Here is a 27303-nt window from a genome sequence, read left to right as displayed (position 1 = left end):
GCTTGCTAATATTACAGAGTAAAGGGATGATTTGCATATTCAGAAGTGATGCACTGTAGAACTCTGCAAATGTTTCTGCTTTCTCCTTCAAACTGGGATACTACTACAGAACTTGGTACGCTACACTGCACAAGTTAATTTGTCAGTCCTATGCACTGACACCTCTTATGCTATACAACTGATAGGGGTAGTAGGAGAGCAACCCAATTTCAAAAGATCCCCAAGAGTAACAGACTACCTAGCAAGCTCATGGTAAGCCAGAATGCCTAGGAGTGTGTAAGGGGCTACAATGGACCAAAAAGCCCTCTTACTAAAATGCTATGGAAAACAAAAAAATTGCTTTCTTAAAACAAAGTATTTGCAATAATTCAGGTTTAAATTGGCTCTGAAATTGCCCACAGTGCACCACTGCTGAAATATGCGAATTACCCATTGTTGTCCCTATGGGCTAAACACACCTCCACACATCATTCCATTCCAGCAGATCTGGAGGTGTTTAGCCCACAGGGACAACAATGGGTTATTTGCATATTTCAGCAGTGATGCACTGGGAGAAATTTCAGAGCCAACTCCAACCTGAATTATTGTAAATACTTTGTTTTAAGAAAGCATTTTTTGTTTTCCATAGCTAAGACGGCTTTTGGGGCCATTGTAGCCCCTTACACACTCCAATTGAGTTCTGGTTCACCATGACCTTGCTGGGTAGTCTGTACCTCTGGGTGTTTCAAGTCATACTCCATAGAGCCACATTAATCCATGCCATGCGCTGAGGATCAATCAATCCGAAACAGTCTGTATGCCTGTTGGATTAGTGTGGCTCTGTAATATTAAAAAGCTGACACATCATTGCATTCCAGCAGATCTGGAGGTGTGTTAAGGCAACAGGGACAACAATAGGTAATTTGCATATTTCAGCAGGGATGCACTAGGAGAAATTTTGGAGCTAACTCCAACCTGAATTATTGCAAATACTTTGTTTTAAGAAAGCAATTTTTGTTCCCCAAGAGTAAGTTCATCAGGTAAGGTGCTTGTTGATCTGTATGCTAAACCCATTCATTTGTAGAGGCTGAGTAGTCTGCCACTGTCAGCTGAAATTACAAGTTACATTGGTTCTCACCAGTCCAGAGGGCATTCCTTCAACCACATAGTCTGTCAGGAATAATAGGGCACTCCATGTTTCAGTCAACTGACACAATATTCAGAGAAGTGTGCAATAGTATCTGAAAGATGTTTGAGGCTTCACTGTAAACTTCCAGGGAGCATTCCTCCTTTTTAGCATACAATTTTGCCACTATACTAGACGTGCGTATGACAAGCTAGAACAAATGTAACAAAATAAATATTAGAATGGTACAGCTTTCAAAACTGACATTGTGATCTCTAACTCTATTTCAAAGTTCACCACTTACTCTGAATAACTTCTCTGGTAAAGGTTACAGGCAGATTCTAGTGTTGAATTGGGAAGAAAATGTTGGAAAGACGACCTTTAATATACCAAAGTTGCTATATATTATAGGTTTTGGTAGCCCACTGACCTCTGCACAATTGTTCTAATGACTGCATCTGCCCAGCCACTGGAAGGAATCATACGACTTTCGTAGACAAAGACTTGTAGATCTTCCCTATTCAGTGTGCAGGGGGAGGGGGCCCCATCCAAAGTTTTGCAGTGGGGCCCAGTGTTTTCTAGTTATCCCCCTGCTCTGTTGAAAAATGTTAGTCCTAATTATAGCCTAGTAATGGTAACTCTGCCTTCCCTTAGACATGGCCTTTATTACTTTTTTTGAGGAGGCTTGAGTGCTGGGAGGTGGTAAAGGCTTTGACTGTAGAGGGACATAAGATTTGGGGCCACGTGGAGACTGCTGGAAGGGATAGGAATGTTTTGAACTGTAGTGTTCACAGGTGTCCTTTGACATTGCTGGATAACTTGTCAGTTATCCATTACCCTTAAAGAAAACCTGAACTGAAAATGAATAGTCAAAATAAGCATACACGAGTCATACTTACCTTCCATGTAGTCTATTCCTCAGTGTCTTTCTCCTGTCCCGCGTCCTGTTTGTTCACTGTGATCAAGGGAATTTTCCGTCCTCCATTTTGAAAATGGCCATTACCCATAACAGCTTCCTGGTCAGCACACAGTTAAACTGTAACATCGCCCACTTGAGCCATAGGGAAACATGGACATTACCTGGTACATCAGTTTTCCTCTCAGCTGTAACTGACAGCAACTGATATTTTACTGACAGCAACTGATATATTTCAGATCTGACAAAATGTTGTCAGAACTGGAAGTGATCATTGTCAGAAGAAAATGGTGAGCTTCTGAGAGGAACTGATGGCAAGGTAACTATGTAATGTTCATTTGAAATTACCTCATGTGTTTATTTTAAATCATTTTACTCAGTACAGGTTCCCTTTAAATGTATTTTTAGGTGCACTGTAGAAGACTATTATGGATGATTCAGCCTTCATCATACTTTAGGCTGGTTTCACAGTGGGACGTTAAAGTCCCACGTTACAGCAGCCAGTAACACAGCCTAACTCACAGCACTGTAAAATCAATTGTGCTGTTCACAGTGCACACGTTGCGTTAGATAGTAACGCAGCACGTTTAAACAAAGTGCTGCATGCTGTACGTTATACTGGGCTAAGCAGAGTTAGACTGCTTGCACATGCTCAGTAATGTTGGAGGAGGAGGTCTCCCCTCCTCCTCCGCACCCAGCCACATGGCTAATATTCACTGCACTGCAGAGACTCGTGGTAGGACTGTAGTGTTGTCCGGATCATGAACAAATCGTTCATTTGATCCGGATCTTTTTTGAGAGTCGAATCATCCAGATCACAATGAAATATTCGGTTCACAGTGGATGTCTGTCTGGAAGAAACAGGAACATACACAATGTACAGTGCAGGGAAAGTCCTGTCCTGCTAGTCATTTCACACAATCTGCTTTCCTAGTAAAATGATTCAAATGATTCGGTTTAAAGATTCTGATCTTTTCAATGATCCGATTCAAATGATCCGAACCCTTAAAAAGATCCGGACTTCCTCTCACTAACCTGGAGCGGCTGCTTTAAGAGCTGCATAACGCAATTCAATCTGACGTCTAACTTCAACACCACCATGCGTTGCGTTAGGGGCACGTTATGCGACCATAACGTCCCCTAAAATGCAACATCTTGGTGTGTAAGTAGCCTTAAAGTGAATTAATTGCAGGAATGCCAGTGTAATTCTGTTTCTTGAGATAATAAAATACATAATTTTAAGTATCAGTTTCTTTCATAGAGAAAGTGGAGCTATTTAACTAACCACAACTATTTCCTAGTCTACCTACCCTGTACTATTGGATTGGAAGTGTTGAAAGTATGCGCCAAATTCAGAATTGGCACAAATCCTAAAATTTTAAGGGCTTTTATTCTGCACAGCTTATTTCACTTAAAAGAAGACGAAAGATTTTAGTAGTCCATGTACTAAAAGTTCAGATTCAGAGTGATGAAATTTAAACCTTTTGGGAAGTTTGTTGCAAATTAAAATGGGAAAGCTATTAATACCATTGAACTTACAAAAGACTTGTGCAGCACTGGCATATAAATATAATAAAAAATAGAGCTGAATTTCACATTAAAGCTCATTTTGATCCTGCAGGGGATAATCATATAAAATCTGACAGAACCAACAGGTTTTGGACCAGTCCATCTCCTCTGGGATTCTCATGGTTTTCTTTGTTTTCAACAGCATTTCCTGAACAGCAGTTGCAAACTAAGAAAACCCTGAGAATCTCCCATGAGGAGATGGACTGGCCCAAAACCCCTCGGCTATGTCAGATTTTAACTGCCTACTTTTTTGCGATAGTGCTTCTTTAAGGGAAATACAATAGCCCTCAACTAAAGTGAACCTGAACTCAGAACATTCTTTCTGCTCTAAAAGATGTGCAACAGCAGAATTACCTTTTTAAGAAAAACATTTATTGGTTACAGCTGATACAAATCCTGAAAAATTTACCACAATAAAATTTCACATTTGCTGGTCATTCGTAAGCCAGGTGTTTATAAGTCTCGCACTACCTGTATTATGAATGTTAAAAAATTCCTTTGCATTTATGTTCATAGCTCACTGATTTTTCTAGAGGTCAATTGTTTAAAAATGTATTTCCTTACAATCATAGCTCAGTTTATAAAATGACACCTGAAATTTCACAGCCTTGGCCTTTTGCAGACACATCCAGTTGCCACGTCAGCTCATGGAGATCTCACTGGCCTCACACAGCAGTTGTCTTTATGCCTTTTTACAGTCATTGCAATGTACCTTTATCATCTTTTCGTAGCGTGAATGGGAAAGGCATTGGTTAGTCATCTGGAACTTGTGTTTAACTTTTAGCTCCATGTTCATGATGGTCAAAAGGACAATCTTGATGGGTTTATAAAGACGTTCCCAAAGCTCCAGCCATCAGATGGAAATCCTGGAATATTTGCAGTGGATTGTGAAATGGTAATTCTATTGTTTCATACTGTCAAGACTTTCATTGTGAAGTGTTAACTGTATTTTCTTCAGTTACATTAGAGTTGTTTTGGAACTGAAAAGGTTTGCTCCCACATCACCAAGTATACCTATGGCATTAAGTGCTTTCTTCTGGGTATTTGATCTGGCATTTTGTCCAGCTATCTGAAGCTTGGTGCATGGGTGGAAAACCAGCAAAATGTTGCAAAAATCAGTGCATGCTCACCACCCTTGAAATGCTGCATGTGACGCTTTCTACCCCATATTTCCAATGTCCTTTAAGTTACATAGGGATGGTTATTTGTGTTCCGGGTCCTCTATCAATTGGCCAGCGTGCATCTCCATCTAACCTCAGGTCAAATACTTCAATATCATAAATTACAAAACCGACTAATCAAAAGAAACACTGGAATACAGCTAATGAGCACACATCATAGATGAGTGTTAGCACAACAATGTATATTGATATGTATAAATAAAGTGCAACAGTGCATAACAAGGATGCAATATCAGGCAGAAGGTGAAAGTGCAAGCTGTGTGGAATCAGAACTCTAAGAACTCCTGATGCAGCTTCAGCAGTTTTTACTTTGTCAGGTAAATAACCAATACACTTTGGATAAAGCAAATGGCAGGTTTTCCTCTCTTCATATTGCATTGGGGCAATGTATTTTCTCCTTGTTTGTTGGCATTTCTTCCTCCTATCCTCTGGGGGCTGCTCTATCCCTATGGTGAAATCAGTCTGTCGTCACATGACAAACTGCAATAGCACTTGAGGGATTAAGAGTCTTGGAGGAGACTGTCTGCATCCCAGGAACATATGTATGAAGTACCACTCTGCAGTAACCTGCTTGGCAGTTGCCCCGACCCATGGTAGGGATTAACACTCGCACTGTTTTGTTTTAGTCATTCAGTGTCTGGGTTGGGAATACAGTTAGGGAGGTTAACCAATATACCCACAGATAACTGTCACAGGAACCCTAGTGGTCAGACCGCAAATGGCCTTCCAAACGGTGCCAGCGCACGGATCGTGCGAACTCTTGTCGCAGTCAATGCGCAGGAACCGTTGGGAATTGGCCGCAGACCAACCAGAAGGGAGCCTGTGATGTACGGTAATTACAACTTTACACACTATTCCAGGGTATCTGCCACCACCTCTGTTACCATGGGAGAGAGGAGCCCGCTGCCTGTCTGAGCCTAGATCTACAAATAAAACGGTTAAACACACTCTATTCTGTCTAGTTAACCACAATACAATAGTAGCGTCTCTTCAGAGATCTGAGTTCAGTTCCTGTGTATGCTGAATAATGGGGTAGCTGGAACAACTGACGATAGCGTCGGTTTATTGAAAGCAATATAAATAATTAATATATACAGAAAATTATTAAAATCAACAATTGAGACATGAGATAACAGTATGAAAATAAAGGGGAGAAAAAGTACTTAGTTTCATGGAAAATGTCCTTTTGTGGGAAAATCATCAAGTCCTTGTTTTCAAGTTCCGCAGAGTTCTTTGTTTCAGCTAAGTTCAATCAAAATGGCCACCACTTGTTCCTCACGGTGGCCGTGTGTTCATGAAGGTGGAAAAATGGAGGAATGAGGGAGGAGCCCCTTGCAACCACTTTTGAACAATGCCCATCTTTGGGTGGAGCCTCAAGTACAGCCTAGGGGTTGGACAGGGGCGGTGAGCCCCCTGGCTGGGTGCTCTATGCCCACCAAATATGACATTTGTCATATCTCGGCTTACGCTTTCCTCACACACATGACCATCATATATTCATATTTCTCAGACTAGGCCAGTTCATACGATACCAAACTTGGGCATGTTTGCATGCACGGTTAAAAAACAGTGGAATCCCCCGAGTTCTGGTTATGCCAGTGGCCCCAATTTAATATCAAAATACCCACAAGATCCGGACCAACAGAATGAGATAACTTCCACAGCTCTCCGATGTATGGTACTCCTAAAACATGCGTAAAGATCATAACTCTGTTTCCCTATCCTGGCTGAATGGTTCCGCTAAGTCTGCCTCCTGCTGGGATTAGTTTCCTTGGCTCTGAAAAGACTCCTGGTTTGTTAATTAACATCTGAGTGTTAAGGCCCGTACTCACGGGCTGCAAATGTTGCCTGTCGCCAGCACACGTGAGCGTGTGGGCGACAGGCCGGCGACAGCTTCTCGCCAGGTCCCTCCGCGTACACACGCGGAAGAGGGACCAGCGGCGAGGCGGAAGCTGTCGCCGACGTTCCTCCTCCCCCCGCCGGAAGCTCCATTTGATACAATGGAGGTTGCTGTCGCTAGTCCGCGTACTCACGCGGACTAGCGACAGTTGCGGGGGAGGTGCGGCGGCGACTGTCGCCATGCGATTGAAACTTTCAATCGCATGGCGACATGAGCGGCGGGCGACAGTTCGGGGTGCGCGCGCGTGCGACGGCCCATACTCACGGGCGACCTGTCGCCGCAACACGCGCGCGCCGCGTGTTGAGGCGACAAAAGTCCCTCGTGAGTATGGGCCATTACACTTCTGGCTTAATTAGCAAGTCCCAGGGCCAGGTTTCCTACCAGCTGGTAAAGGGGGGAAAAAACTGCCTTTTTAAAAAAACAGGAATGTCAGTGTCTAATTGCTTGCCCGACTACAATCAAAGGCAATCGGCGCAATAAACCGATTGCGTTCTCGTTTCTCACGGCTGTTCCGTGACAATAACTGCCTACTTTTCTGGGCATTGAGGGACTGTTTAACAGACTGCCAGAATAAATGGTGTTAGAATGGAAATGGAAAGTGGACTTAAAGAGAACCTGAACTGCAAATAAAAATTTAAAATAACCATACACAGGTCATACTTGCCTCTCATGTAGTCTACTCAATCTTTCTCCTCTCCTGCGTCCTGTTTGTCCACTGTGATCAATGGAAGTCCTCCTTTTTAAAAATAGCCATTACCCCATAACAGCTTGCTGGTCAGTGAACTGTTAAACTGTAATATCACCCACTTGAGCCATAGGGAAACATGGACATTACCTGGCACATCAGTTGTAAATGACAGCTGCTGATATATAACTGACAGCAACTGGCATATTTCAGTTCTGACAAAATATTGTCAGAACTGGAAGGGATCACTGTAAGAAGAAAAAGGTGAGCTTTCTGAGAGGAACTGCCAGTGAGGTTAGTATTTAATATTCATTTGCAGGTACATCATGTGTTTATTTTAAATAAATTTACTCGCTACAGGTTCCCTTTAAAGTAAAAATAAACGAAATTGTTTCCTGTAGAACCAATCCTAAATGGAACTTTCCTCTAATCCCACATTATTTAGCTTTATCGATAAGAAATTCAAGATTGCATTTTCTAGGGTCTCAATCATGACTTCTGGCTGTGATCAGCATAGAATGGCGCTTACCTTTTTACTGAATGTAGACTTGGATAGCAAAATAATCAATCTGCACCTCTCACCTTCTTTTAGAGTTATACCACACAAGGACTGGAGCTTACAAGAGTCACAGTAGTGAATCACAACCTTCAGGTTGTATATGATACCTTTGTGAAGCCAGATAATGAGATCATAGACTACAATACAAAGTAGGTGTATTTTTGGAACGTTTTTCCTAAAGCAGTTACGTGTTTTTGTGTTTTTTATGTAACAAGACACTTCCTTTGAATCCCTTTGTTTGTTCTATTGTCTAAGCACATACTTTTTCTTCTGTTGAAATAAGTTTGATAAATGTAGTAAATCTGCAGTGTGTGGCTATGTTAAACCAAACATGATAGGTGGCTGCTGAAAAAAATTCTTGAATCATAACTTGCTGACCTTGATTTACTTACCCATTCCAATGCCCCACTCATTTAGTGGCACAGGAATAGGGACTACTGCGGCTTCCATGCTTGTGTTTACAAGCCTATGTAGGACTCCATTTGCTGCATTAGCTCTTTATTGCTGCTTTAATGTTAATTAAAATTGAGCCCCAGTGAGTGTAAGGGGGAATGGGACTATTTAATTGCAACTTTTGTATATGTACAGCGCACATGACCCTGTAGCTCAATAGCAACATCACTGCTATTACAGCTTCAACAACTGATAGATTTAGCTGGTTGCAAAAGGTTTTCAATAGCTATAGTTTAGGTGTTCTTGACTTACTGTATCCACATTTTAGCACATTATAATTACTGTCCAAATATTCCTGTGTTCTATATGGTTTTTTTTTTTATGGTATTTGTGTTCATAGGTTATCTGGCATTACAGAAGAGCATCTGAAAAATATCACAACATCCATTAGAGATGTACAGGCTATCCTACTCAACCTGTTTAGTGCGGAGACAATTCTCATTGGGCATAGCTTAGAAAATGACTTAATTGCACTTAAGGTAAGCTAATCTGAAGTCCTTGTAGTTATTTTGAATACTTGAAGATTTGACTAAAACTTGAAATGCATGTTTCCTCTTCCTGAGAAACCTTTGTTTCCACTGCCTTAATGGAACTTAAAGGGGGATCTCCATACACCATGCTTTACCATACCACCTGCCACTTTACATTTCCAAAAGTTCGCTTATATCACCAGCACTCCAGTTCTTCAGATCAAAATGTTCAAACAAACATTTAAGCAAAATAGTTTTTGCAGTGTTTATACTTTACAAAGGTTAATAAATGCAGAACTCATGGCAGTGAAGAAAAGGTAACAAGATCCGGCTGTTACCAACCGCCCCCCCCCCCCCCCCCCATTCTGTCCAACCCTGACTAGTTTGAACGGGCCCCCCTCTGCAGGGGCGGACTGGCCAGGGGGGAAGGGGGGAAATCTCCCCCCAGGCCGCCTTTCATTCAGTGATTTAGGGCTGGTCCAGTGTCTGGTGTATTCAGGTTTGTTGTTATAAGGCAATGTGAAACACTTGGCTAGCTGATAAAGGTGCAATTAGAGGGCAGGCAAGCTGGTAAATATACACAGCATGATGCAGAGCTTGCCTGGAGGGTCTGTGGGCAAACATCTGTCTTGTTTCTCCCCATTGTTCTAATGACTGCATGTGTGGACAAGGCTTTAAACAAGTTGAAAAGTTTTTGACAGTCCCTAGACTCCAGGAGGGCTGCTTTCTGACTTGTGTAAGAGACTGGCAGGGACAGGAGTCATAGGCAAGTAGCCTCTGTGTGATGTGAGACTGCAATACAGCTCTGCTCTATCTCAGGCTATTCTCAGTCTCTCTCCACTCCTCCTCTCTCTGGGCTAGTGCACGCCAAAATCACAATAGCAATCGCTAGCAATTTGCAAGTGCGATTTTGTGAAGTGGTTTTCAGAGCAATTTTTGAATGAATCTCTCCAAAAAATGCTACATGCAGTGTGTTTGCGATTTTTAAAAAATGTGAGATGTTAAAAAATGTGCTGCTGTGAGAGCACCGTCATAAGGTAACATTAGCCAAGCGCTTTTCAAATCACTGTTGATTTGAAAATCGCTCAGAAGCACTCTTGGTGGGCACCAGCCCTCCCTCATTCACCTTTGTTTCCCTCTTCCCCTAGTGCTGGGTGTCTGTGTCTTCTTCTTATACAGGAAAGCTAAATAAAAGTGCAATCCTGGTGAGGCAAATTATTGATATTATTATTATTTAGTATTTATATAGCACCGCCATCTTCCGCAGCGCTGTACAGAACATACTGTATTGTCTTGTCACTTAACTATCTTCTTCCTTCTCTTTCAGCCTTTCTCTCCTCACCGTTTCTCCCCTTCTCTGCATAAGGTCACAGACGCGCTATAAGCGCTTTTCTGAGCGATTTTACCGTGATCATGATTTTACCATGATTTTAATGTAAGTCAATGGAAGCTCTTTTTAAAAAGCTCTCAGAAAGTTCTGATGGCTAAAAAGTGCTCATAAAAGCGCTTATAGTGTCTGAGCCCCTAATATTTGTACGCTGCGGGTAAGTTGGGTGCCAGGAGCGCCGAATGACGGCTCTTCATGCTGCCACTAAACTCCCTGGCGATGTTAAATACTATTCCCCCTCCGAGTCGTTGCAACTCTGAGGCAGGTGTAATTTGGGGTACGGCGATCACCGGAGCCTCAAATTTCCCTTACGTGCCCCGCGCAGCATATTATTGCTGCTATGGGGCTCCTGGTTTGGGTAACCGGTGCTAAATGCCGGGCACCAAAACCACCTGCTTTGCCTTCTCTCTCCTCTCTCCAATCTTGTCATTAGAAACCATAATCTAAAGCTGGCCATACATGCATCAATTGTTACAGACAGATTCTTTCACTATGATCGACTCATAATGGCTTTTCCACCTGTCAGTACTGAGTATGGATATGGCCTATAGTGTTTCACACTATAGTGAAGTGGGTCGTGGGCAGGCAGTGATTCACTGCCACTGACCACCAATAAAAAGCAGGTAAGCAAGGCATGGATGTTGGGGGGGGGGGGGGGGGAGTGAAAACAGTGATGGAAGGAGGGATACCGAAACTTTGGAAATTAGCATTAACGAGGCAGATCATGGTGCCAGCAGGGAGCTCAGTAAAGATGTGTCTGGTAAAGGGGGAGGGGATATCCGAGGTGGAAGAGGGGCATATTTGAGGGATTAGTAGAGATGGTGGCGAAGGGGAGGACATAAGTGTGTGTGTGGGGGGGGGGGGAGGAATGAGCTTTGGGGAATTAAAGTGGCCATACATCTGTTGACTTGATAGCCGATCGACCATCCGTTTTGATATTATGAATCAGATAAAAATTTTGGGTGGAAATTGGTTGAATGTATCAATCTGAGATGTTGGGAAATCTCAGGCCAATGTGGTTGTCAGGTGCGATAATCACGGCATGCGATAACCACGAATGATAGACATGACGTAAACCCCGGCCATTGTCCCTCAAAATGTATTATGTGCACCCGTTGCCTGTATTTCCGCATTGGCGCTCCACGTGACTACTGGCAAAAAAATTTGGGGTGCGTGTGTGACGTAATTTGGGCTGGGGCTGCCATGATAACGGGCCTCTGGTTTGTGTTTCCCCCCAGGCCAGAAGGTCCCAGTCCTCCCCTGCCCCTCTGTTTTGCTGCTTTGCCCCATTCAACAAAGCAGTGCATGCTCTGTCCACGCCATGTAATTTTGCGCTCCTGTCTGCATGCACAGCAGGCGACAGTGTTCTGGGCTTGCATACTTCAGAAATGATGCTCATGTATGAACACTCAGCAGCACTTGTCAAGTACACATACCCATAACACTCCCTCGGCTCCTGTGCACATGCATACAGGAGTGCAAAATCACAAGAAGCCCCAGTGGACTACAAGAAGCCCCAGTGGACAGCGCTGCTTCTTTGTCCTCTGTGCTAATTGCTGCCGTCAGCAGGGATGCTCGGATGTGCCTCATCCACGAATTCGGCAATCCGCGTGGTTGCAGAAAAAAAATCCGCATTCGGCCCCGCCGCATGCGGATTTTCGTCCGCGTCCACGCAACCACGCGGATTTTCTGCCGTGAATGGCGTAATCACGCGTGGATTCCCGCCCGGAGGCGGATTTTCTTTTAACGTTAATAACAAAGCCCCCATACATGCTACAATCCCCCAAATTGCATGGATTATCGAGGTGATAAGGGGAAACATAACTTCAACATAAAAAATTCCCCCCAAATTTTTTTTTCTAGAGAAAATGGATTTTAAAGTGAAATCAACACTTTAAATGGGGCTATTAATTGGTAATAAGTGGTTTTAAAAAGGGATATACGCGTTAAGCAGTCAAAGAGGTGAAGGCGAGTTCCAATGGCACTTGGCGGCAAAGGTACCGCTGGAGGAGGATGAGTGGCTGACGCCAAAAAGGCCCCAGAGAGGTTTTTGTAAAAAATTTTGTTTTTTTTGCAGCAATTAGCAATGACATCGCAGCAGAGTTGTCAGTGGACACGGGCAGTGTGAACGCAGAGTGCAGTGGTGGTAGCGACTGAGTCAGGAGAAGGACTATGCGGGCGGTCAGTTCAGCAGCACAGAAGGACCACGGCAACATACTGGTGGTAGTAGTAGCAGCACAGCGTCATAGTGCTGGCCAAAAAATTAAATGCACCCGGTGACTCGGGCAGTGTGAACGCAGACAGAGTACATTGGTGGAAGCGAGTGAGTCAGGAGGAGGAGGACAATGCCGGCGGTCAATTCAGCAGCACAGAAGGACCATGGCAACATACTGGTGGTAGTAGTAGCAGCACAGCGTCATAGTGCTGGCCAAAAAATTAAATGCACCCGGTGACCCGGGCAGTGTGAACGCAGACCGAGTACATTGGTGGAAGCGACTGAGTCAGGAGGAGGAGGACAATGCGGGCGGTCAGTTCAGCAGCAGCAGCACAGAAGGACCATGCCAACATACTGGTGGTAGTAGTAGCAGCACAGCGTCATAGTGCTGGCCAAAAAATTAAATGCACCTGGTGACCCGGGCAGTGATAACACAGACAGAGTACATTGGTGGTACCGTGGTAGCGACTGAGTCAGGAGGAGGAGGAGGAGGACAAAGCGGGCGTTCAGTTCAGCAGCAGCAGCACAGAAGGACCATGGCAACATACTGGTGCTAGTAGTAGCTGCACAGCTTCATAGTGCTGGCCAAAAAATTAAATGCACCCGGTGACCCGGGCAGTGATAACGCAGACAGAGTGCATTGGTGGTACCGTGGTAGCGACTGAGTCAGGAGGAGGAGGAGGACAAAGCCGGCGTTCAGTTCAGCAGCAGCAGCAGCACAGAAGGACCATGGCAACATACTGGTGGTAGTAGTAGCAGCACAGCGTCATAGTGCTGGCCAAAAAATTAAATGCACCCGGTGACCCGGGCAGTGTGAACACAGAGTGCAGCAGCGGGAAGCGACTGAGTCAGGAGGAGGAGGACAATGCGGGCGGTCAGTTCAGCAGCAGCAGCACAGGAGGACCATGCCAACATACTGGTGGTAGTAGTAGCAGCACAGCGTCATAGTGCTGGCCAAAAAATTAAATGCACCCGGTGACCCGGGCAGTGATAACGCAGACAGAGTACATTGGTGGAAGCGACTGAGTCAGGAGGAGGACAATGCGGGCGGTCAGTTCAGCAGCACAGAAGGACCATGGCAACATACTGGTGGTAGTAGTAGTAGCACAGCGTCATAGTGCTGGCCAAAAAATTAAATGCACCCAGTGACCCGGGCAGTGTGAACGCAGAGTGTAGTAGCGACTGAGTCAGGAGGACAAAGCGGGCGGTCAGTTCAGCAGCTCAGGAGGACCATGGCAACTTACTAGTAGTAGTACCAGAACACCAAAAAATGAACCAAGGTAGGCACTAGGCAGGTAGTAACTGTCTTTATAAAGGCAGGCATAGTTAACAGCACATGCAGCAGCCACTTCATGTCCCCCTGTGTCCGACAATAGGGGCCAGGAACTCACCTTCCACCCAAGCCTGGTTGATTTTCAGGAAGGTGAGTTTGTCCACAGAGGCGTGGGAGAGCCGAGAGCGCTTCTCTGTGACCACGCCACAGGCCGCACTAAAGCATCTCTCTGAGAGGACACTGGAAGGAGGGCAGGATAGGAGTTCCAGGGCGTACTGGGAAAGCTCGCTCCAGATGTCCAGTCTCTTGACCCAGTACTCCAAGGGGTCCACGGGGCTGTCGGTGTCATTGAGCCCGCTGGATGACCCCATATAGTCAGACACCATGGTGGTCAGTCGTTGCTTGTGCTGGTTGGTGGTGGATGCTGTGGCGGGCACCTCTGTTCTGGGCTGCTGCACTGCATACAGGCTCTTGCTTAGGCTCTTCAGGTCTCCGGGGCGCCAGTTGCTGGTGCTGGTGGTGGTTGTTGTGCTGCTAGTGGCAATGGCAGGCACCTCTTGCTGGCTTGGCAGAGCAGTTACAGTGGGGGTGGAAGGCTGGGGGAATGCTTCCAGTAGTCTGCGCACAAGGGCCTCCTTCAACTCCCTTGTGCGTTGCTCGGTGGTGGATGGCGTCATTAAGTCTCCCAGCTTCCCCTTCAGACGGGGATCAAGCATCAAGGTAATCCAGATGTCCTCCCTTGAACGCATCTGGATCACCCGGGGGTCCCTGCGAAGGCAGCGCAACATGTGCACAGCCATGGGAAACAAGTGGGCCCTGCCAGCAAGATCTTCCTCGTCCTCGCCATTGTCCCATAACGCATGCCTGTCCTCTTCCTGTGCCATGTCGTTGTCCTCCTCAAACCGCCATCCACGTACAACGCCTGCTGCACTCTGCTTCTCCTCCTCCTCATTCAGGTTAGGGACCTCCAACTCTTCCACTACCTGCTGTGAGCCCTCCTCTGAGCTGGACTGTGCTGCCATCTGCTCCTGTTCTTCCAACTGCCTCAGGGCTTCATCCCCACGCTCAATTAACCACTTCAGCTCCACAGGGTTTTTTGCTTAAAATCCAGAGCAATTTTCACATTTCAGCGCTCCTCCCATTCATTCACCAATAACTTTATTGCTACTCATCAGATGTAAATGATCTATATCTTGTTTTTTTTGCCACAAATTATGCTTTGTGAGGGTGATATTTGCTTTTAGTAATTATGCTATTATCTTTGCATTTTAAAGGGAAAAATTAGAAAAAAAAAGAAAAAATACACTATTTCTCCATTTCCATGCACTATAGTTTTCAAATAAACAATGTTACCATAGGTAAAACCCACACATTGTATTTGCTAATTTGTCCTGGTTATCTCAACATTTAAATAATGTTCCTAGTACAATGTATGGCGATAATATATTAGTTTCTGGTTTGTGTTTTTTGTTTTCTCATTGTACTCTATCAGTAATTAAAAAGCCCTTATCTTCATGATTAACAGTAATACACTCTCATGGCATACATATTTTAAAAGCTAAGTCCCTAGGGTAACTATGTATTCTCTTTTCAATGCTGTCACTTTTGTTTTTTTTTTTACTAGTATTTATTTAGGGGTATAGAGTACATGTAAATAACAGTTTTATTGCTTTTCATTCTGTTTTCCGGTAAAAAAAATCACATGACTTATCCCTCAGTTGTCAAACACCACAAAATCTATTCTCTCACTTGTCACGGTTAAAATGATACCCTATATACATAATCAGATAGCTTATTGGGCATACAGCACACTGTTTACCACAAGTACGCCTATCTACTCCCCTGAGATTCAAGTAAAGTTTTGTGGGGAGTAGATAAGCGTAGCAAGGGAGGTAAAGTGGTTAAATTGTCCATTGCCTGCTCCAGTAGACAAACCAAGGGCACCCACTGGCACACAGAGGCCCGCTCCTCACTGACCATCTTGGTTGCCTCCAGGAAGGGACTCAGCACCAGGCATACTTGCTGCATCAGTGTCCACTGAGTGGCAGTAATCATGGGGACTTGCTGGTTGCTGGGGACACTTGGGTCTAGCATGTAGGCCCTAAGAGCCAGCCTGTGCTGACACAGCCGCTCCAACATGGCCAGAGTCGAATTCCAGCGAACTGGCATGTCGATGATCATCCGGTGTTGTGGCCTTCCATACTGCTGCTGTAAGGTGGACAAGAGTGCAGTGGCTGACAGGCGGAAAAAGCGTACCACCGCCCGGGCATCCTGCAGCAGCTCGCTCATCCCCTGGTAGGTGCGCAAGAAGCGCTGCACCACAAGATTGAGCACGTGGGCCAAGCAGGGAATGTGCTGGAGGTTTCCCTGCTGCACTGCTGCCACCAGGTTGGCCCCGTTATCGGCTGCCACATACCCCACTTCCAGGCCTCTGGGGGTCAGCCACCTCCGCTCCTGCTTCCTGAGGGCGGCCAGGACGTTGGTGGCCGTAAGCCTCTCCTTCCCCAGGGTCACCAATTTTAAAAGGACTTGGCAGTGCCGAGGCTTGGCGCTGCTGCTGCCGAGGCGGGCTTGCTTTCCGGGTGCAGAGGGAGTGTCGTGACAGGACCCTTCTGCATCCCCCTGATCCCGCGTGGTGGCACCACTAGCTGGGCTGATGCGCTCTTGTCCTCCCTCCCTTCCATCAGTGTCACCCAGTGGGCCGTAAAGGACAGGTAGCGACCTGTCCCAAATCTGCTACTCCACGAGTCCATGGTCACGTGGACCCGCTTGCCCACAGAGTAGTCCAGGGAACGGGCCACGTTTTCCACCGCAAACTTGTGGAGTGCTGGGATCGCGCTCCTGCTGAAATAGTGGCGACTGGGGACTTGCCACTCGGGGATGCCAAATTGGAGCAGCGTCCGCATGGCGCTCCCCTCCTGCACCAGGGAGTAGGGAAGCAGCTGTGATGCCATGGCCCGGGCCAGCAAGCCATTTAGTTTGCGGATCCGCCTGTGGCTTGGAGGCAGAGGCTTGGTCAGACCCTGAAAGGTGTCGCTCAGCAGGGTCTGACGACGCTGGGATGCAGGGGAGACAGAGGAGAGAGACGAACACTGGCTGCCAGCCTCAATGTCTGTGTCCTGAGTAGCCGAGGTGGAAGAGCGCTTGCGTGCTACTACTGCTGCTGCTGTGGGGGATTCACGACCCTGAGGGAGGGATGATGCTGCTGCGCTGGTGGGCCTTCTGCTCTCAGCAACCCCTGCCAGCAGTGCCTGCTTCCTCTTAAACTCCGCATACTCGCGGCAGTGGCGGCTTCTCAGGTGGCCCTGGAGGGATGAGGTACCCATCTTGCTCAGACTTTTCCCACGGCTCAATCTTTTACTGCATAACCTGCACACCGCATACCTTTTGTCATCAGTACATTCCTCAAAGCAATCCCACACTGGTGACTTTAATTTACTGCGGCCCCCACTAGCAGAGGGTGCGGCGGAACAATGTGTGGTAGTAGTTGCCGGGGGTTGCATGGTGGTGGTGCCAGCTGAAGCAGTGTCCTGTCTACTTCCTCCACGCCCACTGCTGCCGATGCCCCTGCCTGACATATGGCGATATCCTTGCCTAGGCCGAGGTGACTCGTCATCCTGCTCTGCCTCTGACCATTCTTCCACGGACTCAGCAGGCTGCACATAGTTAGGGTCCACAACGTCGTCATCATCAGCAGCATCATCATAATCCAGCTCTTCCTCTGACTCCCCCGCCTCCTCTTCTGTCCCTACATCCACAGACCCCTCTTCTTCATCACCAGAACTCAACAACGCTTGTGATTGTGGCCCGATCTCAATCTCTGCCACATCAGTCCCCAGTAAGTCCTGAGCTTCTTGCATCAGCAGGTTCCCAGAAGCCGGACTGAGGGACAGAACGCTGTCATCCTGGGAGGGCTGCTGACCAGTGGGTGCTGGGGTGGATGTCACAACAAGCGTGGGACGTTGGCTGCTGCTGCTGCTGCTTGGAGTGGTGCTCACAATAGAGGTCTGGGAGGAAGTCATGATGTCCATGAGTACGTCAGGTTCCATTTGCTCAACCACCACACGGGGACCAGAAACTTTAAAATATTTGGACAATGGCGTCCGCTGACTCGGCCCAGGCTTTGCTGCCCCCCTTTCTGCTGCATCACGACCACGTACAGCTGGGCGTCCTCTCCCTGGACGTGGAGCAGTCCCAGAAGTGGCTGAGGCAATTGAACTCCCTTTCCTCTCACCCCGCGAAACCCTGCCAGACATGTTGCTAGTAATGAATCACTGGATGCAGTGGGCACAGTACAAGGTCACTGAAGGATGCAGTGGGCACAGCAGTGGGCACTGGATATACAACTAGGTCACTGAAGGATGCAGTGGGCACAGTACAAGGTCAGTGAAGGATGCAGTGGGCACAGCAGTGGGCACTGGATATACAACTAGGTCACTGAAGGATGCAGTGGGCACAGTACAAGGTCACTGAAGGATGCAGTGGGCACTGGATATACAACTAGGTCACTGAAAGATGCAGTGGGCACAGTACAAGGTCACTGAAGGATGCAGTGGGCACAGCAGTGGGCACTGGATATACAACTAGGTCACTGAAGGATGCAGTGGGCACAGTACAAGGTCACTGAAGGATGCAGTGGGCACAGTACAAGGTCACTGAAGGATGCAGTGGGCACAGCAGTGAGCACTGGATATACAACTAGGTCACTGAAGGATGCAGTGGGCACAGTACAAGGTCACTGAAGGATGCAGTGGGCACAGCAGTGGGCACTGGATATACAACTAGGTCACTGAAGGATGCAGTGGGCACAGTACAAGGTCACTGAAGGATGCAGTGGGCACTGGATGTACAACTAGGTCACTGAAGGATGCAGTGGGCACACAAGGATGTCACACTGTGTAATGAGATGCTCATATGCCAGCGAGCGAGCAGTGGGCACTGGGCACGGCACAAGGTCACTGACAGAATGAATGAACAGCGCTGGCAGAGAGTGGCGACGCCGGCGGTGTGACTGGCTGCCTGCAAATAGTACAAGTGTATAACTGTCACTGGAATATGCAAGTGAACACTGCAGCTGCACTAACCTGCCTGCCTGCACTACACACAGATAATCCCCACTCCCACTACACTGACTACACTGCAGCACTGAACCTGCCTGCACTACACACAGTTAAATAATCACTAGACTCCCATACTCCCACTACACTACACTGACTACAACTAACTACAGCAATCACTCACTGACTAGCTAACTGTGTACAGTATAAGAGCAGTGTTAGCAAAAAAAACGCTTTGTTTTTAACACAATAAATGCACTTGCTCAAACAACAATGGCCTGGAGATAATCCTCTCAGCACCACAGTCTAGCAAGGACAGAGCTTTTCCATCATGGCCGCCGCTTTATATTCAGGAGGGGAGGGCATAGCTCCCCTCCTGTGATTGGTTGCTAGGGCCTGGCTGGGGCACTCTGATTGGCCTGCAATGTGTCACTTCCGCATAGTTTGACGCATTTCCGCAAACCACGACTTCAGCACCGGGTTTCAAGAGCGTGAATGCGGATTTCTGTCCGCATTCACGCGAAGCCGAAGTAGATTTTCGTGGTTGAAAATCTATTCACGGCTTAGCGTGTCCGAGGCGGAATGCGTCAAAATGGTCGTGAATCCACGCGTAAGCGTGATCACGACCTGGCGGTGAGCACCACTGGCCGTCAGAGCCACAAATAGGGGACAGTGTAGCACAATGCAGAGAAGCCCATCCAAAACAAACAGGTAAGTAGGATCCGACACTACACACACTGGCATAGATGTAGTGTAATGCTAGGTACACATGATGCAATTTTCTGACAGATTTACTGTCAGGTCGATTATTTCCATCATGTCTGATCTAATTTAAATTTTTCGATCAATTTGCTGTTCACTTCTATGAAAAATGATTAAGAAAATTGATTGGAAAGCAGATCGGACATGTTGGAAATAGTCGATCTGACAGTAAAGCTGTCAGAAAATTGCATTGTGTGTACCCAGCATAAGCTCAGGTGTACTTTACACAGTGACAATGCAGCACTTAAAGGGATACTGTAGGGGGGTCGGGGGAAAATGAGTTGAAGTTACCCGGGGCTTCTAATGGTCCCCCGCAGGCATCCTGTGCCCGCGCAGCCACTCCCCAATGCTCCAGCCCCGCCTCTGGTTCACTTCTGGAATTTCAGACTTTAAAGTCAGAAAATCACTGCGCCTTTGTTGCCGTGTCCTCATTCCCGCTGATGGCACCAGGAGTGTATAGCACAAGCCTAGTATGGTCTGTGTCTGCTCAGTACGCTCCTGGTGACATCAGTGGGAGCGAGGACACGGCAACGCACGCGCAGTGGTTTTCAGACTTTAAAGTCTGAAATTCCAGAAGTGAACCGGAGGTGGGGCCGGTGCGTCGGTGAGTGGCTGCATGGGCACAGGATGTCTGTGGGGACCATTAGAAGCCCCGGGTAAGTTCAACTCCTTAACACACACACACACACACACACACACACACACACACACACACACACACACACACACACACACACACACACACACACACACACACACACACACACACACACACACACACACACACACACACACACACACACACACACACACACACACACACACACACACACACACACACACACACACACACACACACACACACACACACACACACACACACACACACACAGTATCCCTTTAAGACAGATCTTAAAATCAGTCAGCAGGAAGTTTTGTAACAGAATAACTCTTTTAATTGGCTAACCAAAAGAACAGTAAGCCTTTGGTTAATGAGCCGTCTTCAGACTTTGTTACTGTATAAAAGATGTTAGGCACACAGCTATATATACAGTCAGCAGGAGATGCATTGATTGTTTTGTAAATATAAATAAATGTAACACAGTTGTCATTCTGTTTCAAAACATCCTGCTTTCACTGATGGTCAACACAGTACTTTGCTGGCAAAAAAAGCCAGGAAAGAGTTAAACTGTAGCACAAAGAATGTTGTTGTCATTCTTTAGGAGGAAAAAAAAAGCCATAAATTTAACAGGTCTGAGGTCTTTAACAGCACTGACCTACTAGTAATAAACTAACATCAGTCAGGGAGGGGGAGAGCTGCTAATTCCTGCCCGTGAATGCGTGCTGCATGAAAAAAAACTAATCGAACTCAAGAGTTCTGCTACTTGAGCCCATATATTTTTCTTCTCACAGCAGATTTTGTCCCCTCTCATCATACAGGTGACAGCAGATGCTGACTGCCATAACACACACTTTGCACAAGTAAGAGAGATGCAGGGATCTCTGGAATTCAGGCAGACCAGAGCAAAGCGTGAGAGGTGATTTACTTTGACATGTGACCTCTTATCTCTCCAAGTCCTGCGCCCTGCTGATTTTTATCGCCCTAGGCCATGGCCTCTGTGACCATCCCAGAAATCCGGGCCTGGCTATGCACAAGTGTCAGGCGAATATAACAAATATATTTCCCTACTAATTACCTAGCCTCCCTCCTTGTGGCATAATTGGGGGTCCAGCTATTGCTGGCACCTGAAATAGTGTTTTTCCTCCCTAGCGCCACTATAGCCATAATATTTTAGAAAGCACTACTCTGTTCCAAACTGGCGCTGACAAATAAACCTTAAGAACTTGAAGGTGAAAACAAAAATAGCCGTATAGGGAGAACTAGGTGGCGAAGGGCAGTCGGCAGAAGACCAAAGCTGCAGTCATTTGCAAAAGTAATCTCCTGAGTGTTCTGTTTTGTCGCACTACATCTCTGAATTGGATTTCTATTTGAATTTTATGTAATCGACTTGAACTAGTCAAAATTGTTGAATGGAAGTAAAATACTGTGAGTGTCGTCCCATAATTATTCTGCACACCAGGTGGATCTTTATCAACTGTCACTTGACACTGTGTAAAGCCTGTGACTCTGCAACACCACTAGGCAAAAAGCACTCCAAACAGGTTGGAGATATCTAGAATAACACTAAAGGAGCTGCAAGATAGGAGGTATCTGTCTGTAGGACCACATGAGGAATGCGTTAAAATGCTAATTGATGAACCACACCTTTCTTGATTCATTCTCATCAATTAATTTAAACTCTGCCCTTGAGGACTGGAGTTCAACATCCCTGGTCTAAACCTAGAGTGAAGTTCAGGGATTGAATTACCATAAGTAATTCCATTGTGTTCCTGCATTTTAGCAAGTGGGGGAGAGAGAAGCTAGCTAGCTCAACCTAGATTATAACATGGATGAGGTGGAGTGCTCTAGATGGGTAATCACACAGCAAACGTTAGGCCTCTTTTCCATGGGCAGTTTATAGGCAGTGAAATGAGTCTCATGCTCTCACAACTGCTTGCTGCTGCCTGGTAACTGCTCGCTGCTGCCTGGTAACTGCTTGCTGAGCACACAGTTCAACTTCCAGTGGAAGAGAGGCCTTAGACTCCAGCTCACTATACATTAAGACCTCTGTGATGATATATTGGGGTGCTGATGATGTTAGGAATACATAAACATATTCTATCATTTTTATGTCTGCTGTATATCTTTCAGAGGTGGATGTCAGCCAGTATGGCTTGAAGGTATTGGCAGCTAGCTTCATGGACTGTTAATGTGATTGTGTGTGGGTGTCAATAGACAGACAAAAGGGAACCTCATTACCAGTCACCTTCAATAGGCAAGGAAGCGGCTCATTAGGCCACTAGCAGTCACTTTGATCTGCTGCCCCAGGTGTGATTGTCTGCATCTGCCTACAGGCAATTACAGGCAAACTGCTACCTGTAACCAGAATGCAATCTTTTCATGTATGTGCTAAAATACACTTTAACCAAGGAAATAATGTGGAGGAAGCCTTTTGATGTCTGGTAGGATACAATCTTACCTATTGAATTCTGCAACCTTCAAGAAGCTAAAACAGGAACCCTTTGAAGCTTGCATTTTACAGGAAAGATTAGGACAAGCGTTCGGTGATGTCACAAACGGGGAAACTGCATTAGTTCCTGGGGGCTGGACATTAAATGCCCCAGGGGACATTTCAGAGTATAAAAAGCACAGGCAGATACCGAGTAAGTATCTTCTCTTGGAGATAGCGCATAGCTAGAGAGGATCTCGACTTCCGGTCGAACAAGCGGCGTGCTCCCGCCGACAACGTTTAGACCTTCAAGTTGGTAACGTTTTTAATCCCCATTTTTATTTTTACGCAAATATCCGTGTGTGTATTTTTGTAACTTTTATCTTGTAACTTTTTTACTTTGTTTTTTGTACATCTTCTGTATATATTATTTTCTGCATTGTTCTATGTTTTTATGGAATATTAAATCGTTATTTAATAAGCTGGACTTCTGCGGTACTAAACTAACACTCATAGCCTAGAAGAGATTGAAGTGCAACTGTGTATAGTCCATGCCTAATTGTATGCTTGAGCAACACTACCATATGAAATTGTAATTGCATTGATTGCATTGTGTGTGGGGGCGTTTGTCATACGTTGGCCTAAAGCGCGCAGCTGACCCAACGTACAAAACGCCAGTGCGAGTAGCTAACAGTATCGTTCGGAACGACTGTTAGTGGTTGTGCTGCACGACTGTGTAACTTGCATTACAAGTCAGTGTCTGATTGTGCTGTGTTACTGTACAACTTAACTGTGTGTGTGGGTGCGTGGCTTCTCGTATTCAGCCTAAGCGCAAAGCTGACTAATACGAAAACGCAGTTTGCGCGTTGAGCCCTCGACAGTGGAGGGGACGTGTCTAGCAACGCTAGTGGTGGCAGTGGGAAGTGTTTGAGGGGTCCCAGCCTTATTTGTAGCTTAAATAAGGCTGTTCCCCGCTTAATCTGGTCAAACCCGCAGTCGGGAACCGTATACGCAGGCGTGCCGCGGGCCGGTTCCTGACACCCTCCGATGCACATAACTTTCTGTGAGCCTCACATGCAAATGACTAGCATGAATGTACTATTTTTCTGTTTTAAGTTGTGCATGCAGCAGCCCAGGGCTGAAGGTTAAAGTCCTCTAGCCCCTAGGTTCTCAAGGTGTGGTACGCGTACCCCAGGGGGTACTTCTGATGGTTCCAGGGGGTACTCTGGCTTGATATACTTCACCAAGAATAACAAATTTAGAGTTTTAGAAAATGATAAATCTTATTTAAACACCAAATTAGGTGTTTTAGCTAATTAAAAGAAATAGTAAATATTTGGAAATGATTTAGAACCAATTATAATGCACTACGATTAAATATATATTTGTCAAGGGGTACTTGTGATAATGTTTACTATACTAGGGGGTACTTGTTAAGTATAGGGTTTTCAAAGGGGTTCATACCAATAAAATGTTGAGACACTGCTCTAGCCCATCTGTTTGCATTGGAAGTTTGTTTGAAGAGTCCTGCAAGTACTGGGGTCTTTTTATTTTTGTGTTACTTCAACACATTAGACACTTCAAACAGCTAACTGATGCTTATTTCTTTATATCATGCCATTTTAATTCTGTACAGTTGGTAGTGCCTTGATTAACCACTTCAGCCTACAGTGTGGTTTCACCTTATGCATCCGAGCAACGTTCACCTCCCATTCATTCGCCAATAACTTTTATCACTACTTATCACAATTAATTGAGCTATATCTTGTTTTTTTTCCGCCACCAATTAGGCTTTCTTTGGGTGGTACATTTTACTAAGAATTATTTTTTTTCTAAATTCATTATTTCTCAGTTTTCAGCCACTATGGCTTTAAAATAATATGCTACCATAATGAAAACCCACGTATTTTATTTGCCCATTTGTCCCAGTTATTACACCATTTAAATTATGTCCGTATCGCAATGTATGGCGCCAATATTTTATTTGGAAATAAAGGTGCATTTGTTTAAATTTGCGTCCATCACGATTTACAAACTTATCAGTTAAAAAAGTATAGTAATCTACTCGCTTGACTTGCATATTAAAAAAGTTCAGACCCTTAGATAACTATTTATGCTGTTTGTTTTTTTTAATTATAATTTTTTTTTAATTATACATTTTATTTGGGGTTTTTCGGACTGGGGCGGTAAACAAGGGATTTTAAATGAAATTGATTGTGTATAATTAAAAAAAAAAATTATGTAGATGTAGTTTTACTATTTTACTATAACCGTTGGTTTTTCTTAGGGGGACATAGTTTAATGAATGGGATCTGTATTGACATTCATTGATCTCAGGGGCAGCAAAAGACGGCGGGAGTGCATGCTGCAGCAGCTGTGCAGACTATCTGGACGGATATATCCATCCAGATAGACCGAAGTGGTTAAAGGGACCTCTTGCATGACTTCAAGTTTTGTGCCACTTGTTTGGACAGTGTCTGTTTTAAACTATTCACTTGAAGGACTGAAGTGCTGGCAGGGCCGGCGTTACCATAAGGCACAGGGACCTGATGATGGAAAGGCAGCTCCTGATGAAAATGTAAATGAGATTACTCACCCTGCTCTTGACATTCCACTGACAAGATCTCCCTTCAGTCAGGAGCACCTCTAGCTATGTAATGCTGAGGTTCCTCTAGCTACCTAATACTTGAGGGCACCTCTCGCTACTTATAATTGAGGGTACCTCTGGCTTCCTAATACTAAGGGGCACCTGTAGCTACCTATGACATTCAAGGGAAGTAAGGGAGAACTGACAGTTGCACTTCCGGTGTAATTTGATGGTGATTTGTAGGCTCATCGAGGGTGAAGTCTAAGGTGTCTAATTGTACTAACACAATCTTTTGTTTTTCATAGCTCATTCATGATACAGTTGTTGACACGTCAATAGTATTTCCACACAGACTAGGTTTGCCTCATAAAAGAGCACTGAGAAACTTGATTGCTGACTACCTCCGGCGTATCATCCAAGATAGTGGTAAGGCCCATTTTAAAGTCGCAAGGAAACCATTTACTTTTCATAACCTTAGAGGCTTTCTTTAAATATAATTTTTCCATGTTGATACTAATTTGATTTAAGTTCTCAAAACTATTCTGTAAAGTTGATGCAGCGGATAATATAGATACAAGTTTCTATTGCACACAAACAGCAAAATTCTCGGCACTCGGCAATGGGGTTGAAGGCTACAACTGCACCTTATCAAGTTTTCAAACATACTTCATCCTTTAAAAGCACGGGTGGCTTCTGGATTTAGCAAAAAGACGTGCATCCAGTAAACATTAGGGAAACCCTCTTGCAAACATCTTGTACAAAAAGGCAGCCCAGGCACTGTCCAGTGCTTTATTCCCTTTGATTGCCACACTTGTTACACATACATATCCAGCAGGACATAGCACGTGAGCAAGTCCTACCACCCCCTGGTCACCTGACCTTTACTCATCCCTGCACTTTCTTCAGCCTTAGGTTTGACACCAATGTATATGTGGATATGTAGATATGTATGTGTAACAAGTGTGGCAATTGAAGGGAATAAAGCACTTAGAGCCAATGCCCAGGCTGCCTTTTTGTACAAGATACAATCGTTTCCTGGCTGGGGCAGTTTTGCCATGTACTCTGCCTGCGTGCTACGAACCAGTGTGATTAAAACAAGTGTAGGCCTAGTGTAGTGTGCTTATGCAGAAACAGACTATTACATTATTTGTACATTTAATGTGGGGGCCCCACAGAGCGGTGATGGCCTATAAGTGATCATAAATGTCTTGGTGTATTATGGTGCCAGCTTTAATCGGCCATTATTTGAGGTTTTGTGCAATAAAAGCTTACTTTAAAGCTGAATTCTTTGATGTCTAAGCTTCATAATACTAGTATGGAAATGTAAGACCAATGAAAATATCCTTTATTTTGTGGATATGCACTGTTCCTAGACTTCTGCTTGCCTTCATATTTCTGGGGAACTGAGGTTCGGTACTGCATTCTGGGGCTGCAGACCTGAGAACATTACTATACTTCAACACCTAACCCTACGTCTGAAAACAACAACCAATGTCATCAACTGTGTATCTGTGCTGAGTGTGCTCTAGCACTAACTTGATTTGTATGTGTCAGATATAAGGTTAAGTCAAACATTGTGAGAAACCAGAAAGAAAAGGTAGGAAACCTCGCTCTAGTCACAGGGTGGAATACTGCTACTGGTTTTCTTAGGCTGGGAGCATTGATCCTGGAATTTTCAAAGTAGAAAGCCACAAGAGTAGGTACCTGATGGTGGAGCCATTGTTACCATGAATGAATGTGATCCCTACAATGGGAATCTTCCCACGCATTTCCAAGAAATAAAGTAATGCTGCACACACTCAACAATGTGCCCTTCCTGCAATAAATATTATACAACTGCTATTTAGTTTGCACACAACTACTTCATCTTTTAGGTAAACTTGGGTCTATAGTACAACTATTTAGTAAAACTAAACCTTATTCTTGTCCCAAAAAATATTTCTTCACAGAACTTTCCTATGGTCATGTGACATGCATACGAAGAGTACACTTTTTCTCTCTGAGCCTTGCTAATCTACTGGATATGACTGCATTATACTTATACATAAGCCAGTGTTTTGCTGTCTTAGGCCTGGGTCACACAAAAATTGCAAAGTGGAATCGCTTGTGCTTTGAGTTTTTGTTTTTTGTAGCA

The 27303-nt window shown here is 45.2% G+C and overlaps 1 protein-coding gene across 1 annotated transcript in view; it reads left to right on the top strand.

The window, feature by feature from the left end:
• Positions 1–27303, top strand: part of LOC137521082 (RNA exonuclease 1 homolog) — a 142963-nt gene that overhangs the window by 104961 nt on the left and 10699 nt on the right. Inside the window, exons 12-15 of the mRNA XM_068239893.1 lie at positions 4375–4485; positions 7949–8064; positions 8709–8847; positions 25475–25595. Of these exons, the coding sequence (XP_068095994.1) occupies positions 4375–4485; positions 7949–8064; positions 8709–8847; positions 25475–25595 (487 nt within the window). The remainder of the gene's footprint in view (positions 1–4374; positions 4486–7948; positions 8065–8708; positions 8848–25474; positions 25596–27303) is intronic.

The sequence above is a fragment of the Hyperolius riggenbachi genome, chromosome 1 (assembly GCF_040937935.1).
Source record: "Hyperolius riggenbachi isolate aHypRig1 chromosome 1, aHypRig1.pri, whole genome shotgun sequence".
NCBI lineage: Eukaryota > Metazoa > Chordata > Amphibia > Anura > Hyperoliidae > Hyperolius > Hyperolius riggenbachi.
Note: the sequence above shows the minus strand (reverse complement) of the source record. Positions and strands in the feature narration are given on the sequence as shown.